The sequence below is a fragment of the Colobus angolensis genome, unplaced genomic scaffold, assembly GCF_000951035.1.
Source record: "Colobus angolensis palliatus isolate OR3802 unplaced genomic scaffold, Cang.pa_1.0 Scaffold15, whole genome shotgun sequence".
Classification (NCBI taxonomy): domain Eukaryota; kingdom Metazoa; phylum Chordata; class Mammalia; order Primates; family Cercopithecidae; genus Colobus; species Colobus angolensis.
The window spans coordinates 16,150,773-16,163,716 of NW_012114599.1; the positions used below are offsets into that span (position 1 = coordinate 16,150,773).

Consider the following 12,944-nt stretch of genomic DNA (forward strand, 5'->3'; position numbering starts at 1 on the left):
TTTTACTTGTGTCTCATGCACTTGGTGGCCATGCTAAGGGTGAGAACACTGTTGGTGGGTACATTCTCTGGACAATGTCTAGATTGCCAGGAGTATGGCCAGAATGAGCCAATGCCCTCCACCCTTACCTATGTTCTACACTTCAACAGTGGACGCATATGACCCTTGGACCACCGGGAGTTAGGATCTTGCTCACTTCCATGGACCTTATAGACTCTCTAATATCCTTTTCTGCTCTGAGGTTGTGAGGAGGATGAAGAGAAGTAGAAAGTGGAGGAAGCTTGAACAAAACAGGTGGACACCCTACTGGCTCCAGAAGCCTTGGCAGGCCCTAACAACACTTGATGGTGCCTCTCCCTCTAAGGTGGTGCCTCTCCCCCTAAGGCTCCCCCTCCCTGTAGCGGTTCTCACTCATCTCCAGGGCCTCATGGGCTTGAAGAAGGCAGAGACTGCAGGCACCAACATTAGAGATTGTATAATAAGCATTGGCTCTTAGGGAATAGAACCTTTTACGAATGGGAGACTGCATCTTCAGTCATTTGGCTTTCAACCACTTTTCTGGACTGCATGATGTAGAGAAGTGGTAGACTGCTAAAAGACTTCATTATGGAATGGTGTTTCTAACCATGCAGGATTTTTTTGTTTGCATTTCACAAGAAAATTAGTATCAGTCAACAAATTATAATAAGCCTGCTAGAATGTTCATTGTGTCTTGGCAGCAAGGAAAGATGTGAAAACTAAATTGATGTTCGTGCCCAAGCGAGAGCATACTATTTTGGCTGTATTTCCATATGATTAAGCTGCATCCTCTATGCCCACCATTTTGCCATCCCAGAAGAAACAAATTTGGTCTTGAATCATTGTTAAATATACTCTCATTGTTCTAATAACAGAAATGTTTAAGACAAGTTAGAAACATCCAGCCCACAGTTCCTGCTTCATTTTACATCTTAGTGATTATTTTCAAGTACAGCCAAAACATCCAGATGGAGAGTCAACTATCTGGTCTATCATCCAGATGTGTTTTGTCTAGACATCTACATATATTCGCAAAACAGCTGGATAACCGAAGACTATTTATTCATCTTAATTTACTGGCTTTGGATAGACACTCTATCTAAATACAGAGCTTGATTTATGGTTGTAAAAATTACACAGTAGTTGAAAAGATATATGCAGAGAAGTTTTTCTGCCAATTCAGTGGAAGATAAATACCATCGGTGCATCAGTAGAACTATTCTTGGCAAGTAACTATTATTCAGTTCTCCATTGTCATCTGTTAAAAAAATAGAACAAGAAGTGAGGAGATAACAGTGCTACTCTTTACTTTTTCTAACATCAATAGAGAAGCAATAGTGTCATAGTGTCAAAAATTTTTCATAGACAAATGAATTTTTTTTTTGGAGACGGAGTCTCACTCTGTCACCCAGGCTGGAGTGCAGTGGCACAGTCTTGGCTCACTGCAACCTCTGCCTCCCGGGTTCAAGTGATTCTCCTGTCTCAGCCTCCTGAGTAGCTGGGACTACAGGCGTACGCCACCACACCCTGCCCAGCTAATTTTTCTATTTTTAGTAGACATGGAGTTTCACCATATTGGTTAGGCTGGTCTTGAATTCCTGACTTTGTGATCCTCCCACCTCAGCCTCCCAAAGTGCTGGGATTACAGGCGTGAGCCACCACGCCTGGCCGACCAGTGATCTTTTACCTCCTACTTTGGCTAGTATTTCCTTGAAAGTAAAGGTGGTTAGGTCTTACCCTTCCTCTGGTCTGCAGTTGACAGATTTCATAAATAAAATTCAGAACAATCAGTTAAATTTGAATTTAAGAGAAACAATGATTAATTTCTTTATTGTAAGTATGTCCCTGGCATTATTTAGGTCATACTTACACTAAAAATGTTTGTCAGAAATTCAAATGTAACTGGTCATCCTGTATTTTATCTGGCAACCCTGCTCTGGTTTAACTCTGGTTTCTATAGTAATCAATTTAATAAATAACTACTCCCATGTGGGTTGACTTTCTTTGTGCAAGGGATAACCCAATATGCTGTGGTGGATACGAAAATAACAACACAAGGAGCATACAGCTGTAAAGTGTATAATCTAGTAGCAGATATGATGTGTTTGAATGTAGAATGCAGTAAATTGTGCTATTCACATTCGTCTGAGTCAAAAGACCAAGAAACAATTATAGAGGCATTTGCTATGTGCTATAAGGAATTACAATGGGATGTGAGATGGGGGAAAAGGCAAGCAGCGTTCCTGACCAAGGAAACTAGGAATGGTACTATGAACATCTGAGAAGGCCCTGAAGCAGAATTTCAATGAAGGGAATATGACCAGTGGATGGTGGTAGAAAGGCACAGGGAATGTTCCCGAAACATTAAGTGGACAGTTTGACTGGGGTATGAGCTGTGGGCAGTAAACGAAAGAAATGTGGAGGGCAGTGAAGCTGGAGAGACAGACTGGGGTCCATCCAAAAGGCCTTAAATACCAAGGTACAGAGACTGAACTCTGTTCCACAAGCAACTTGCCTCTGAATAGAGGAATAGAGGAAAGTGAGAGCATCGAGAGATCCAAAAGAGATGAAAGGAGAAAAGGCTCGTACCAAACATCTCAATGCAAGTGTGCAGCAGTTCATCTAATGTTGCTGCTTTCCCAAGGCCACTTGATCCCATGGTTATTTAGCCGTTGTCAAAAAACCAGAGACATTTTCAGCATCAGATAGACCATCTCCATAATCATGTAAGTCAGTGACGTTAGTGCCTAGTGGTGACCTGTCCTTAGTTGTACTTCAAGAAAACTCTAAAAAAAATTTAAAAATTAAAAAAACAAAAGAAAGTTATTAGACTAGAGTTCAGAACCCCATTAGAGCATCACTTTCCGACCTGAAAAGATAATGACTTCCATAGACAGTATCTTTCTACAAGAAAAGTATCAGTGACTGAGATTACATCAACCTTTACGATGCCAAAAATACCTGCTAAGCTGTTCCTGGGGATGAATGGTGCTTGGAGACCATGGAAATGTTCCCTGTTATATACCATTCTACTTCACAACTGAAATTTTTTAATGCAATGTTTTATACTTTCCTCATGTCTTTTTTTTTTTGTTTTGAGACAAAGCCTCACTTTGTCACCCAGGCTGGAGTGCAGGAGTGCAGTAGTACGATCTCGGTTCACTGCAGCCTCGACCTCCCGGGTTCAAGCAATTCTCCCACTTTCGACCCCCTAGTAGCTGGGACTACAGGCACACATCACCACTCCTGGCTTTTTTTTTTTTTTTTTTTGAGGCGGAGTCTCACTCTGTCGCCTGGACTGGAGTGCAGTGGCCAGATCTCAGCTCACTGCAAGCTCCGCCTCCCGGGTTTTTGTTTTTTTTTTTTGTAGAGATGGGGTTTTGCCATGTTTCCCAGGCTGGTCTTGAACTCCTGACCTCAAGTGATCTACCTACCTCAGTCTTTCAAAGCGCTAGGACTACAGGTGTGAGCCACTGCACCCAGCCACCTTTCCTCATCTTCTTAAGTGATAAGATATTCAAGAATATTATAAATGTTACTTGGTTTAGTATTAATATAAGAATACGTAAGAAAAAAATTTTAGATGCAAATATATTTATAAACATTATCCTCAGTGATTCATAAATATTCAACAACTATAAAAAATTCTACTTGCCTGAGAGTAAGATTATTCTTTGCAGTGGTAAAAATACTACTGTTAATTTATTGAACACCCACATTATGTACTATGCACCATTCCAAATGTTTTGCATATATTGTCAAACTTGACCTTCACAACAGTGCTGTGAGGTAGTAATTATTATTCCCAGTTAACAGATGAGTTGATGGGATTCACAGTGATTTAGCACCTTACCCAAAACCATACAATTATTAAGGCCTAGAATCAGGACTCCACTATAAAATAAAGCGTCTGTGTTCCCTTTCTTCTTACTACTTCTACAAGCATGGATATCACAAACCATCACAGTTTTGCCTGCTAATCTAGTGTAAAGGGTATCACTCCTCCACATCATCTCAGAAAGAAGATGTAAGGCAGATTATCTGTTACAGAGGTAGAAGGAATATGTGGGGATGACAGCTATCCCATTTGCCAGCACTGTCATGAGGAAAACATGATTGGCAATAGCCTCTTATAGTTGCTTACACTCAAAAGCATCGCTGCTGGGTAGACATCATCACTTGATTTTACAGAGTAGGTCCTTGATGCCAGGTCCCCACAGGACTTGGAGCAGGAGGGAGGCTGTCATGATGTAAGACATTTATCCACTTTAGATATTTTAGTAGGTAAATGCAGCCATTGAGGATTCATCTCATGAGCTGTTGAAAGTCAATGTCTATTTTACTCTCGAACTTTATTTATTCAACTGGCAATCACTGAGCACCTGGCCTATGCCAGGCACTTGGTTAGGCATTGAGGCTGCCAAGATGAACAAATCATTGTCTCATTCTTACCTTCAACAGGCTCATAGTTAACTTCAGAAAACAAACATGTGAATGAATAGGAAAAAATACCTAATGTCCATATGATGGTTGTTATTAGTTCAGTGAGACCACTGGAGTGACATTGGAATGAGTCTGTTCACCAGGCACATAACTCTGGGGGGAAAATGTTTGCCCTCTATTCATTCTGTGAAAGAACCAGATTCCTGTGCTGAAGGTACCATTCTTAGAACATAAAATAAAGGGTTATTTCAAGTGTTCAATAAAAACAGCAGAAACGCTGGATCAAATGTTCTCCCAATTCTGCTGCTCAAATGATTTGTGAAAGCAGATTATTAAAGTCATCTGGAACTAACTCTTTTATATCTTTCAACAAAGTTACCTTACCTGTAAGGTCTTTCCTGCCCTATTTAAAACAACGCACCTCTCAGCTCTCACCCACCTCTCACTTGGCATGTCCTACCGCCCTTCCTGGATTTATTTTTCTTCATAACACTTAACACTATCTGACAAACTATATATTTTACTTGTTTATTTGTTTTTAAATCTCTATAGTGCCATAAACATAAGCTCCAAGATTGTAGAGATTTTTGTGTTTGTTCTCTGGTATACTCCTTAACGCCTAAGGTTTTGCTTCTCACATAAGAGATACTCAAAAATTATTCACTACATTAATGAACAAGTGGAAATGGATGAGGAAATAAATATCATGAAACTTGTCACAGGTTTGTCTTTGAATATGAGTATATTTATGTGAGTGTGTACAGATACCATATATTTTTAAGAGACTTTTTAAAGTTTGTTTACTAAATCAGCTTTAAGTAAACATCACTGGAACAAAAATTTCTGCCAGTTTTCTAAACTTAATATAATCGCCTATATTAATCATGAGAACTTGCCTTTTCCAAGACATTCTGGGGCAGAACTTCTCTGATTCCTCTAATGTCAACTCTATCAGTACCCTTAAAAGTCAAGATTGAATAATTAACAAGTTTGATTACCTTCAGGTGTATACAGACTTTTTTTTTTTTATCCTGTTACTCACTGAACAGTAGATATATTACTTAGAAAAAATAGGCCTATTATTCAATTATTCAACTGAGCTGTTTGGGGAAGGTGTTGACATCCCCATAAGGGGTTAGAGATAACCTGGAACAAAAGACTCATCACCATGTTTAGGGTTATATTTCTGATCTGCAAAGAAACTGGCACATCATGGGCCAGGTAGGCCGGGCTATCAGGTTACAATCTGTTTCTGCAATCAGCAGATGTGTCTGAGTCTCTGCTCCGCCTTCTGTCACCTGCACATTTACCTGAGGTCTCATTTCCTATGTGTGGACATTATTGTGTCTACAACTGCCTTTTTCAAAACAAGGCTTCTTTATTACAAAAGCAATATACACTTATCATTTAAAATAGGACATTAAGGAAAAAGTTATCCTTAATCTCATCATCCAAAGATAACTCCTATTAACATCATAGCATGTTTGTTTTAGTTTCTCTAGGCATATTTATTTTTGAATGAGAATTCTTACATAATTTATGACAACTTAAAGAAATACTTACCTGTTGTTTCCATACAGATAGTGTTCCAAATCTGAAATAATTTTAAGGGCAGTTAGCACCATTGGGAAATGCATGGAAGACGCAGTCTGTAGAACTGGTTTATTCAACCTGAGTGATAAGTACTTTGGAGAACCTGACAAAAGAACAGAAAGAAGCCCCCAAACAGAATTAGATCATGATAACCCCAAAGAATCCACATTGTGTTAAAGCATTTTCAAAACCTTTGAGTTATAGGTGGTATTTGAGATTTTGTCTAAACTTCACTCATAACATCAATTAACAAGGGCAAATATTCAAAATAGTTACTTGGTAACACAATTTTTTTTTTTTAATCAAGTAAGCTTTTCGCAGCCTATTAAAAACCCACATATGGGACAAAGCCAAGTTCTACACACATAGTATACACTACTATTTCATGCAAATATACTTATATCAGTGGATTACTCATTAAGAATTTCCAAACACTGACTTTGAAATGTTAGTAAATCCTTAAAACAGTCTGTGGTCGTGATCACTAAACTCTGACCCTAAATCATTACTGATTGTCTCAACACGAATGTCAATGTTATTTTAGAGCAGGTTGTTTAGTCTCCCAATGGGGACTTAAGGACTTGCTGTTTGTTTAGGACTTGCCGTAGTGTTGATAGCTGCTCTCCGACTGCGATGAAAATTATTGCTCTCCAGCATAGACATTTTCTCCCAAGTCTGAAAGGGACACAATAAGCCACATTTCTCCCAGCATTTGAATTATTTCTAAAAGAAAAGTGTTATTTTTAAAGGGCAATAGAGTTTTGTTGGGTGTGATTTCAAAGGCTATGATATGTTCCTGTAGCAAAAGGACGTTCATTAACATGACCTATGAAGCCTCTATTGTCAAAAAACATCCTTCTGAGGTTGCCTAAGACAATAAGAACTGTGCTCCCAATTTTAGAAATAATAAAAGGAAGCCAATTTCACGAAACTGATCATTAACAGATAAAAATGAGCATACCAGGCTCTTGACTCAGAACCTCTCCATTAAAAAAAATTGAGTTTCAACATTAGGTAACCAAATGGGGAAAGTCTGACTTATCTCTGAGTAAAATGCCATAATGCTGCGTACTTTATTAGACTGTTTAAGGAGTTAGTGAGGTCACGTAAAGTGAATCCATCATGGAGCCTACAGAACGCTGAGTGCTCAGTGTGAAGCTCACACTACTTCTTCCCCTCCCATATTAAAAGTCTTTTAAGTTGAGGCCTGAAGTAGCGGACCAATTTGCAGAAGCGGCAGGGAGAGAGATGTTCATTTAGAGAAGAGAAAAGATATTCTAAGAAAAAGTACGGTGACACTGGAGCACCTATTAGTAGGCCAGGCAGCCTCACCAGCAAGGGACTCCAATTCCCAAAGGTTCTGAAGTCAAAGTTAGGTCATGACTGTCAGAGATGTTGTAGACTAAATTCCCAGACGGTGTCTAGGAAGTATGCCCAAATGACAGGGAAGCTTTCTCCTGGCTCTAGAATTGTAGGATTTATAAGGTGAAATATTGTAACTAATAAGTGTTTAACAAATCATTTTGAAATGATGTTGGCCATATTAGAACTTTCAACGATTGTCTTGTCTATCATATTATCTCTATTCCAAGATAAAACAATTTCTTGAAGGTCCTTCCCTGCTAATGGCAGTTATTATCTTTATGCATAAATGACTACATAAATATCTTTACATCTATATGACCTCCGTATGGAGACAAAGAGATTTTTCTAAATGACTAAAAAACAAGTGGTAATTGTTACAAACTTTGAAGTCTTTTTTTTTTGAGACAGAGTCTCGCTCTGTCGCCCGAGCTGGAGTGCAGTGGCCGGATCTCAGCTCACTGCAAGCTCCGCCTCCCGGGTTCACGCCATTCTCCTGCCTCAGCCTCCCGAGTAGCTGGGACTACAGGCGCCCGCCACCTCGCCCGGCTAGATTTTTGTATTTTTTAGTAGAGACGGGGTTTCACCGTGTTAGCCAGAATGGTCTCGATCTCCTGACCTCGTGATCCACCCGTCTCGGCCTCCCAAAGTGCTGGGATTACAGGCTTGAGCCACCGCGCCCGGCCTGTTGTTACAAACTTTGAAGTCTTAAAGATTAATGCCAAAGATGTCAGCATTCATTGTTCTGGAAATATACAAACTTAATTTCTCTTTATCACCACCGACACATGAGATTTTTTTTTAAAGTTCTGTGATTATATTACCTGATACTCCATAGGAGAATTGAGATTGAGTTTAGTAAATGAAATGATAATAAAAACTCTGAAAGATAATTAATTTTTTTGATAAATACTTACTGAGGATCTACTAGACACCAGACACTGAACAGAACACTAGGGTGGCTGGTAGAAGGGGCTGGTGTTGGGGAAGGGAAGGATAAATGGATAAGTAAGACAGACACAATCCTTGCCTGTATAGTCTAGCAAAGAATGAAAGGAAGAATTACAATAAAATATCCTATGGAGCACAGAGCAGGTAGGGAGGGGCACTGATTTAGTCTAGAAGCCTGAGGAGTTTTAGCTTGGTAAAGAAGATGACAATTATGAGAACTCGAAAAGACATTTAGAATGACTAAAGTGTTATGGCAAGAGATGAGACTAAAAAGTCAGTAGAAGTAGCTCATGACAGTATTGTAAGCTTTAGTAAGGAGTATATACTTTATCCAAAGGGCAATAGGAAGCCATTGTTTGAAAGGAGAGTGGCATGATCATATCTGGATTTTTTTTCTTTGCTTTTTTTTTGAGATGGTCTCGCTCTGTTACCCAGGCTGGAGTGCAGTGGCGTGATCTCAGCTCACTGCAACCTCCGCCTCCCAGGTTCAAGTGATCAGCCTCCCAAGTAGCTGAGATTACAAGCATGTGTTACCACGCCTGGCTAATTTTTGTATTTTCAGTAGAGATGAACATTTCCCCTTGTTGGCCAGGCTGGTCTCAAACTCCTGACCTCAAGGATCCACCCACCTCGGCCTCCCAAAGGGCTGGGATTACAGGCATGAGCCACCACACCCTGCCTGATTTTCTTATTATTTCATTTCCATTGGTATCTTAACATCCTCTTCACCATATCAAGCAAAGCTGGGTGAAATGGGAGCTAGGATCTGTGCCCTGGTGAGGACACCACCTAACAAATGCCAGCCCTGTTTTAGTTCCGAGGCTCGGAGTTATGGAAAGTGTGACTAGATCATAACAATAAAAACTCAGCATTGCTTCTTGAATGCAGGGGAGATTTATATACATTGTTCCAGAAGTTATCTGAAATAATTTTAGAAACATGACATGGGTGGGTGATACAACAGACCAAAGAACAAGGAACACTAAACATCCTCTGAACAACAACAACAACAACCAAACAAAAGAAAACCTCCAGGAGAAGAGAAACATCAGCCTTCTACTCTTGACAGAAATAATCCTGATAATTCTGGTTCCTTTCTTCTCTTTTCACAGTGGCTTTTGTATATTTTCTCCTCTTGATAAACCTCAGAACTGTATCCATCATACCTTCTGGCAGATGACTGTGTCTCCTTTTTAGAGTAAATGGAAGTTGTCAGACAGAAACTTCCTTGACTTCCTTCCATAAAAATGACAACTTTACCTACATGAATGCCCTTTTTTGGGGTCTCTCCTGCTATTGCATTGAAAGAAGTGGCCCTCTTTTTTATCCAAGGTCATCCCTCCACCTGTGCATGGATCCCTTACTCTTGTCCTCCCAGGGACCATGTTACATGAATTAACTTCTCACTCTTTTGCCTCTTCCTCCAATATTTATTTTTCCTGCTAAATCTTAGCACTTAAAGATGCCCAGGTCTTAACTCAGAAGTCTGTAATGGTTATCTAGAAGTTAACTCAAAATTTCTCCTTGATATGATCAAGGGAAATCATTGAAAACAAAATTTCTCCTTGGAGTCTCAGGCGTCTCTAAATCAATACGGCCAAAATGAACTTATCATTTTCCTCCTATAAACTTCCTTCTCCTCCCCTCCACTCTCAATTTCTCAATCTCAGGAGAATGACACCATCACCCAACCAAATATCTAGCTAGAAACCTGGGAATTACCCTTGATTCTGATCATTCCCCATAGCCAATGGATCAGTAGATCTTTCTGAATCTATTTTCAAAAGAAATTCTGCAACCAACCACTTCTTTCCCATCTCCATGGACACATGCTGGTTTAGACAACCATCATGTCTTGCCTGAATGATTTTAACCAATTACTAACTGGTTTCCCCATCCTCGGTATAGGTCTTTACTACAATGTGTTCTCCATTCTGCAGCTGGAAGAATCCAGATATGGGCCAAGCACGGTGGCTCATGCCTGTAATCCCAGCACTTTGGGAGGCCGAGGCAGGTCAATCACTTGACGTCAGGAGTTTGAGACCACCCTGGCCAACATGGTAAAACCCCATCTGTAATAAAAATACAAAAAGTGGCCAGGCATGGTGGCGCATGCCTGTAATCCCAGCTGCTTGGGAGGCTGAGGCAGGAGTATCGCCGAACCTGGGAGGCGAAGGTTGCAGGGAGTCGAGATCCTGCCACTGCACTCCAGCCTGGGCAACAGAGACAGACTCATTTCTCTCCCATCCTTTGACTTGACCCAAAATATTTCATTCTGGTAACTACCACCTGAGCCACCTGTCTTAAGATCCCCACCTTCCCTAATAGGCTTTCTGCATCTCTGCCCCCCTACTCACACTCTCCAATGCTCTCATTAACTGAGTCTCGCTCTGTCACCCAGGCTGGAGGGCAGTGGTGTGATCTCAGCTCACTTCAACCTCTGCCCCCCAGTTTCAAGCAATTCTCCTACGTCAGCCTTCCGAGTAGCTGGGTTTACAGGTGCACGCCACCATGCCCGGCTAATTTTTGTATTTTTAGTAGAGATGGGGTTTCACCATGTTGGCCAGGATGGTCCTGAACTGCTGACCTCAAGTGATCTGCCCACCTTGGCCTCCCAGAGTGCTGGGATTACAGGCGTGAGCCACTGTGCCTGGCCTCAGTTGACTATATTTGAAATTCTTTGTTTATTTCTGCACTGGTCTTGTTTCTGTTTAAATTTTCCTTCTCATTCCTTTCAAGTTCATTCCTCTGTTCTTTGAATTTCTCTTTCTACTTCATTTTCTTCAATCAGGTGTTCTTCCCAGTGTGCTCCATCAAAGTCATACTGTCATCACTGTCAAACTTGTTTCTATTACAAACCTACTGGGATAGTAGGAATATAAGAAATGGGCCCGGTGATTATGGCAAAGTTCATTCATTGTAAATGGACCACAACTGATGACATGAAGACTAAAATCTCCCATATTTATGGATGGTGAAGCAGTATCTCCAAGGGTTATTTAACAATGACAGTAGGAAGGAGCCATGGTTAATACAGTAATTTTCAACCCTAAAAGAAATTTTTTGTCCTTCTTGCATTGGGTGTGTTTATTTAATGTGATAATAGGATTTTCCTAGATTTTAAAATTTTTGTTGTTTGTTTTATCCTGAAAAGAGATTTCACTACGTTTAATGGGGAATTAATAATCAACATTGTGCTGGACTTTAGAAAATGAAGTAATAACAGCATCTACAAATACCATTTGTTGGTGGCAATGTAATGTGACAGATACAATGTTGGGAAAATTACCTATATTATCTTTAAATATTATAACACCCCGAAAGCTAAGTCTTATTTTCTCCATTTCATGGATAAGGAAATTGAGGCCTACAGAGGTTAAATTACTTGTCCAATATCATGTTACTAGTTAAGTTACAAAGCAAAGTCCATCTCCAAAATTTATGTTTTTCAACTACCCACAAAAATTTTAGCTGTTGTTAAGGCCTGCCCATTAGATCAATTTCTAGACATTGTCTAGAACAAAGGTTTGTTATTCCCTGTGTTTGGCTGGTAAGCATCCTATCACTGGCCCCTATTGTCTGAAAATGAATAACTTTCACTATTACGGCAAGCTTGGCAACTCAGGGAATCACTGGTACCAAGTACTGAACAGAAGTCAATAACCAGCTCAGAGCTCATCTCACAAGACCTCGCTGCATTTTCTGGTAACAAGTAACAAGGCTTAACTGCATTTTATTTATGTTTTCTTGGTTACTGGTATTGAATATTGGCAACCAAACCAACATATTTACAGCTACCTGACACAAGTTGAACAAGAAATGAGAATCTTAGAGAAGCTTTAGTAATAAATACCATGAAATTCCAAAGTCCCACCAAGGGGATATTTTCCTTGCATTTGGCTGCAGCCGAACATAGCAGGGGAATGATATATACACGTTCTAGACACCTGCAGTTGGATGGCTTCCAGATGGATACATTCAACCACATTGAAGGATTATGACCTACTATGGTAACTCGAGTGTTCACTTTCTAAATAATACCTCAAAGTAAGACCCAGAACTAGGAAACTTGAGCCTCAGAAGTTAACATTTTAAACTTTAGGAAAATCATTTTTTTAAAGATCAATATTTTCTTCTCTCGAAAATGCCAATATTATATTCCTAAGAAACCTGTTGGCCGGGCATGGTGACTCATGCCTGTAATCCCAGCACTTTGGGAGGCCGAGGTGGGCAGATCATCTGAGGTCAGGAGTTCAAGACCAGCCTGACCAACATGGAGAAACTCCATCTCTACTAAAAATACAAAATTAGCCGGGCATGGTGGTGCATGCCTGTAATCTCAGCTACTTAGGAGGCTGAGGCAGGAGAATCACTTGGGCCCAGCAGGAGTAGGCAGAAGTTGTGGTTAGCCGAGGTCGGGCCATTGAACTCCAGCCTGGGCAACAAGAGCAAAACTCCATCTCAAAAAAAAAAAAAAAAAGAATCCTGTCTGCGGTCCTAATGCTCTGGAAGTACCTGGTCTCAAATTCCCTGAAATAAAGTCACATTCCCTTACTCCTTTCCTTCAGAGTGGATTT

The 12,944-nt window shown here is 40.2% G+C and overlaps 1 protein-coding gene across 1 annotated transcript in view; it reads right to left on the reverse strand.

Moving 5' to 3' along the window:
* Positions 1-12,944, reverse strand: part of RASGRP3 (RAS guanyl releasing protein 3 (calcium and DAG-regulated)) — an 87,686-nt gene that overhangs the window by 45,086 nt on the left and 29,656 nt on the right. Inside the window, exons 2-4 of the mRNA XM_011935988.1 lie at positions 6,025-6,157; positions 2,608-2,804; positions 1,174-1,276 (exon numbers count right to left, since the gene is read on the reverse strand). Of these exons, the coding sequence (XP_011791378.1) occupies positions 1,174-1,276; positions 2,608-2,677 (173 nt within the window). The 5' untranslated portion in view covers positions 2,678-2,804; positions 6,025-6,157. The remainder of the gene's footprint in view (positions 1-1,173; positions 1,277-2,607; positions 2,805-6,024; positions 6,158-12,944) is intronic.